This window comes from Salarias fasciatus, chromosome 10 (genome assembly GCF_902148845.1).
Source record: "Salarias fasciatus chromosome 10, fSalaFa1.1, whole genome shotgun sequence".
Classification (NCBI taxonomy): domain Eukaryota; kingdom Metazoa; phylum Chordata; class Actinopteri; order Blenniiformes; family Blenniidae; genus Salarias; species Salarias fasciatus.
Window position 1 is genome coordinate 7616971 of NC_043754.1, and position 6139 is coordinate 7623109.

Consider the following 6139-nt stretch of genomic DNA (forward strand, 5'->3'; position numbering starts at 1 on the left):
ACTGTTTTTTTTTTTGTCTTCCTCTCTCTCCGAACGATCACTCCATCCATCCTCCTCGCAGGTTCATATCCAAGGCTTTCGCTGAGTTTCAGGATTAAGAGGAACATTGGATATTTCATCCTGCAGACGTACATGCCCTCCATCTTGATCACCATCCTCTCCTGGGTCTCTTTCTGGATCAATTATGATGCCTCTGCAGCTCGGGTGGCCCTGGGTGAGACACTGCTACAGTTGTTGCATTATTAAACTTGCGACTGTTCTCCGGTAGGATCCATTTATTATCGCCGCAACACAACAACACGCCGCTGTCTCGCGTGTTAAATGCTCCTGTGTAAATCGCCGGCATGTGCTGGCGCACAATTACCAACAAACACACAACCTCCAGGCTACGTTTGGTCTTACTGCTCCTATCGAGATTTCTCATTCAGTGTCCTCATACATTAGTTTTCTGTTGTGTAAACACCCCAAACAGAAGCGGGGTTATGTTAATGTGAGAGCAGCGAATGAACATAGTGAATAATAACCCCATAATATTAACGAGGTGACAATGAGATAAAAAGATATTATATTCAAATAGCATTGCGTCAGGATTATTTGAATTTTATGGCTTCAGAACTGTCAAAAAAAGTGCAATTATTATGTAAATCTCCCTTTTCCAAGACATGTTCAACTTTCCATATCTGCCAGTTATTGGATCTGTTCTGTGTCAGTTTTGTTCATACTGTTTCTGAAAGGTTTGATATGATTTATTCTAATTTGTCTATGAGAGAAACTAACGTACCGAGCATGAAGAATGAAGACATGGTGACCAGACAGCGCGGTTTTGCCAAATTTACCTATAACACATGTCTTCCTCTAAAAAAAATCTTAGTTTATGGGTATTATCACAATTTGGAGAACCCCAAAATTATTGAGTTGGAAATGTTAACAGAATAACAGCAGATTTCACCGGTTCAGTTCATGTATTCTGTTTTTCTCTTTTTATCTATGTCAATTGTTGAAGGTGGGTGCTGCAGCAATCATTCCTCCAAAACTTTTGAAAACTGGCTAACATTGGGCCAACTTTTCTTTTTTTTCTCTCAACACTGAGAATCTACATGCAAACTTGCAGCGCTGGTCTGTTTTCACAGACAGTGATTCTCAGAAGTTTGTTTTGTTTTGAATGTCTGAAGATCCAATCATCTCTATCATTCAATATTATTTTTTTTGGCTCTGACCAGAATCTATTAATGGCATTCTGTGTTATGGTGTTCCATTTGAGAAATGACTTGAGGTTGGTGCTCTTCATGTGTTGCAAAGTAAAGAACGGCTCCTTGTCTTAACTTGTGAGGGAGCCGCCTCTCTGTGGCACAATATGATCCCAGTTAGTTGCTGCATCACTTAAATAATATTTTATAACAAAGAAAAGAACAAACTACTCTCCTGAAATAGGATTTCGGGTTTTACTTTCTGTAATGTGTTATAAATAGCAGGTAATCCAGGTGTTTATCTGTCAAAAATATCTATTTTTACTTAAACAATATATCAAAAATATTCTTTTGCATTTTATTAAGAAATAATTAAAAGTTTGATACATAAACTTTATGGCTTAAAAAGTGTAAATTGTGGGCTTACTTATGACTTTAAAAGTTGCAAAATAGACAATGTTGCGCAAGTCATAGTGAAGCATACCCAAAATATACAGTTTAGTAATGTGAGTAACTGTAAAGAACATCTCACGTATCGCCACACATTCCCTTAAAATACAACAAACTCTTTCACTTTCAACTTGTTCTGAAAAAGGATTTCATGATGATTAAGTTCTTTCGTTCTCTTTGTGTTTTTGTTTTACTGTGCTTTGGAAAGTAATATGAAAGTAATTGCAAGGTGTGAGTGTGTGAAGAAGCCTGTTTTCTTGTGTGTGTGTGACGCTGACCGCTGTGCTTCTCTGTGTGTACTCAGGTGTGACTACGGTGCTTACCATGACCACGATTAACACCCACCTTAGGGAGACTCTCCCAAAGATTCCGTATGTGAAAGCCATCGACGTCTACCTCATGGGCTGTTTTGTGTTTGTGTTCCTGGCCCTGCTTGAATATGCCTTTGTAAATTACGTGTTCTTTGGCCGGGGCCCTGCGCAACAGAAGAAAATCAATGAGCGGCTGAACAAAGCCAACAACGAGCGCACAAGATACGAGGAGAAGCGCCTGAGGGAACAGGTTTGCATCTTCATCCACTGCCTCCTTCTTTCTTTCTTTCTTTCTTTCTTTTTTTTTTACTCCTTTTCTCCGTGTCAGTCAGAGTTCAAGTGCAATACAACTATGTTCCGCTCGTAAGATTCTTCCAGCCGTCGCGGCTTTATCCGAAAACACAAGTACAGCAGTCCCTGAAGTAATCTTGCAGAAGCATACCGATGCCACCACAGCCGGATACGCATTCACCCACCATCATCCATCGCTTCTCCCTCAAGCACTGACTGCTTTTTATCGAGCATAGCCCTTTTTTTTTTCATTGAGATACCGATTCATCGAGCTCAACAGTGGTGTAAACATCCTCATTTCTTATTTAGGTTGTTGTCTATGTTTATGCTGTAGGCTTTATTCACTCTCACTCAGCTACCTTATGTTTTAACATGTGTTTTCCAACCAAATGTGACAAAGCCGTCAAAATCCAGGACATTTCACCATTGGCAATGCGACACTTGATCAACGGTCGGAGTGAATAAAGCCCCCCCCCCCCCCCCCACTGTTCTTTGTGTGAAGTACTAAATGCTATGCTGACTCAGAAGTTGTTCCTGTTAACTTTATGTCTTATGCATTGTTATTTTTGAAAGAAGAAATGTGCTTATTTGCCAGTATTTTATAGCCGTTTTAATGTTCTCTTCATTTTTCTTTCACATTGCAAGGACTCCATTTCCGTGCCGTTTCAAACCAACACCTTCAGGCCATTTACACAGCGAAGAAATCTGTATCTCGAGGAACAAAGAAAAGTTGGGGTACATTTATTTAGCAATCATATCAGCAGTGGGCCAGCCCTCACCATAAAGTCAGACTTGTTTCACTAATAGATGTCTCTTTAAGTAACCTCTTGTTAACTATTTCTGTTGCATGCCAGAAATGACATTCCATATCATCCCTGCATTTTGCTTAAAGCCTGGAGGGTGGGAGGAGGGGCTTAACTTAGGTGATAGTTTTAGGGGGACTTGGGGCAGCTTCGCCGCTCGGCCCCGGCTAAAGCGCCGTGTCTCCTCCGTCTCCTCGCAGGTGGACGCCTACGGAAACATCCTCCTCACCACGCTGGAGATGAACAACGAGGTGATGCCGTCGGACGTGGGGAGCAGCGTCAGTGACTCTCGGAATTCCGTCATGTCCTTCGACAGCTCCGGGGTCCAATTCAGGAAGCCCATGGCGCCCCGAGACGGCTTCAGCCACCACTCGCTGGACCGCAGCGCCATGCGGAGCCGCGCCAACTGCCGGCTACGACGACGCTCCTCCAAGCTCAAGTTGAAAATCCCAAACCTGTCAGATGTTAGCACCATTGACAAATGGTCCCGGGTCATTTTCCCCATCACCTTTGGATTTTTCAACCTAATCTACTGGTTGTACTATGTGAATTGATGTGCATCCCACTAGGAATCATGGGCCATATTTTGAGAGCACATTAAATTGGCTTTGATACAGTTCCAAAATATGTATACACATATACAAGTTGAACATATGTATATGCATATTTCTATATATTATATTTATATATACACGTGTGAAATCTGAAGGACCTTTCTGCTGTACAAAGTATTAATAGGATGACTTGAATGTTTAAGAAATAATTGTGAGAGAAGAATTTCAAGGCTTTGAGTTTCTTTTTCCTCCTGAAACAAACAAACAAACAAACAAGCAAACGAACAAAGACGAGATCCCACCAGGGGTTTTTGGAACTAAAGACTGCATGATATTTTTGCTACAAAAAACAACAAAAAAAAGGAACAAAAAAGAAAAAAAAAACACAAGAAAAAAAGAGGAAGTGAAAGCTCTTGAGAGAGAAAAGATGTCTCAGAGTCCCATTGACTTTTTATTGATACTTATTGTAATCAGAAATCCTCTACTGCAGCTCATGAAATCAGTGGTGGCTTGTCTGTTCAGGCATCAGCTGAGTGAGATCCTTGACACCCCCGCCTCCCCGCCCCTTCCTCAACCACCTCCTCCACCACCCACAATCCCTTTCCAGTCCCCCCCCCCCCCCCCAAGTCCTCTCCTGCCCCACAGTCCCGGCCATTTACCCACGGATAACATGCACGGAAATCTCCGGTTCTACTATGTACAGCAACCTTGTTTGGATTATGTGTTGTTCCTTGGGTTTTTTGAAGTGGTATCGTTCTCTTTATCAGACGTCGGCTCCGGCACGGCGGTCTCCGCCAGCGGGCCACTTGGACAGGATGTCCGACCGCCGCCTTCCCGCCCAGCGTCAACGCAAACTTGTATTCCTTTTTCTTCTCATTGCTATTTTTAGAATCACATCCTCGGGATTTGGGGGGACGGGGAGAGGGAGGGGGTCTTTTTAATTATGGTTACAAACAAATACTGATTATTGTAGATATGATTTTGTCTTGAAAAATACTGTGATTTCAGAGAGTGTCGGAAACATGTTCTAGAGCTAGGGCATTATGAGATAAAAAGAGTCAAAGGTATGCATTACTCATTTTGATTGTTTGGAGAAGAAAAAAAATACATATTCTGTACATTTTATCATTCAGTATTCTCATGAAAGTATACTTGTGCTGTTTCTTTCCTCTAATGATCGAGTCACATGCTCTTTTAGATGCAGCGTTCATTGACGTCATATCCTGCTTTGTGTTTTTGCTAAAAAAAAAAAAAAGGAAAACGGGAGTGTTGCTTTTGTGATTTGTTCAAAGTTATTCCACATGTGAAGATGTGAGAACATGTATATTTCAAAAAAGAGTCAACATATCTGCCCACAGTTTGACCAGTTGTCATTCAGTACTGTATACAGTATTTCTTTGTTTGTCGAGCATTTCTTCACTTGTCGGGAGTTTCTGAAGGCGAGACTTTTTTTGATTGGCATAATAATGAGCAGCTCGGGCTGAAGAGGCGGGGAGGAAGGTTTTCACATTTCACACTCGAACTCAGCATAAGCAGGAGCGACAGGGCAATTCTTGGGGAGAAAACTTTCTCGTAAATAGCCATGAACTGAACAATGTCACGACCGAAAGGCCTATAATTCACATGTGTCATTTTTGTTTTGGCTCTGCATTTCCAGTGCACAGTACGGCAGGACTTTGATATCTCATTAATCACAGTCATGTTTTTGGAGAAATGTGATTTTCCAAACCAAGTCAAGGTAGATTTAAACCCCTCCCCTTAATAAAGATCTAAATATATAAATATATATATATATATATAAATAGAATATTTTATTTGAATGTCAGATGAGAAAATTAGAGACGTTTAGAAAAAAGATACATTGAGATGCCTTTATACCATATCCTCCAGATTGTAAGTCACATGTGACTTATAGAAGAAGGGACTGACATATATATCAAAATATACTGCTACATGGGAGCCAGGACCACGAGTTGGCAACAGAATACAGCTAAAGTACGACTGAAAACCTCCATTACGACTGCGTAAAGGAGAAACAGAGCAGCAGAAAAAGTTCACTGTGTGAGAAACTTAGGAGGAACTGGAGCAAAGCGGAGAAACTCTTATCGTCCAGAGCTGATTTCTGGGCATTATACCAGTACAAATATTCATGTGTGACCTCTAGTCTGGAAAATACGGTAATGTGGGACTAGTCATGTATACGGAGTTTATGACTGTTTTTATGAAAGGGGATCATATTTTTTTTTTCATGTTTCATATCTACAATGTTAGAAGTGTCCACTCCTCAACAGGAATGTAAAGTCTATGTGTAAGAAAGCTCAGGTATTAGAGAATCTTCAGAACTAGACGTGGTGATAGCGTTTCACAGATTTCTTTATAGAATCGTCTGCTCCAGGCTTATCAGCAGCTCACAGGACAAGGAGGCTGGTGTCTAATTACATCCAGAAAAGTCAGGCTGAGAAGCGATGAGACGGAATCTGTCTTTCCACAAGCAGATAATCAACCAGACAGAGTCCAAAATAGAAAACTGAGAACCAAGTGAA

General features: G+C 41.1%; 1 protein-coding gene across 2 annotated transcripts in view; it reads left to right on the forward strand.

Annotated features, from left to right (window-relative positions):
- gabrb4 (gamma-aminobutyric acid type A receptor subunit beta4) overlaps positions 1-3878 on the forward strand; it is a 56488-nt gene extending 52610 nt beyond the window's left edge. The window contains exons 7-10 of one of the 2 annotated variants that reach the window (XM_030100277.1): positions 62-214; positions 1942-2198; positions 2885-2974; positions 3243-3878. In XM_030100277.1, the coding sequence (XP_029956137.1) occupies positions 62-214; positions 1942-2198; positions 2885-2974; positions 3243-3596 (854 nt within the window). In that variant the 3' untranslated portion in view covers positions 3597-3878. The remainder of the gene's footprint in view (positions 1-61; positions 215-1941; positions 2199-2884; positions 2975-3242) is intronic. The other variant, XM_030100278.1, reaches the window with a different exon arrangement.
- Positions 3879-6139: the final 2261 nt, after the last annotated feature.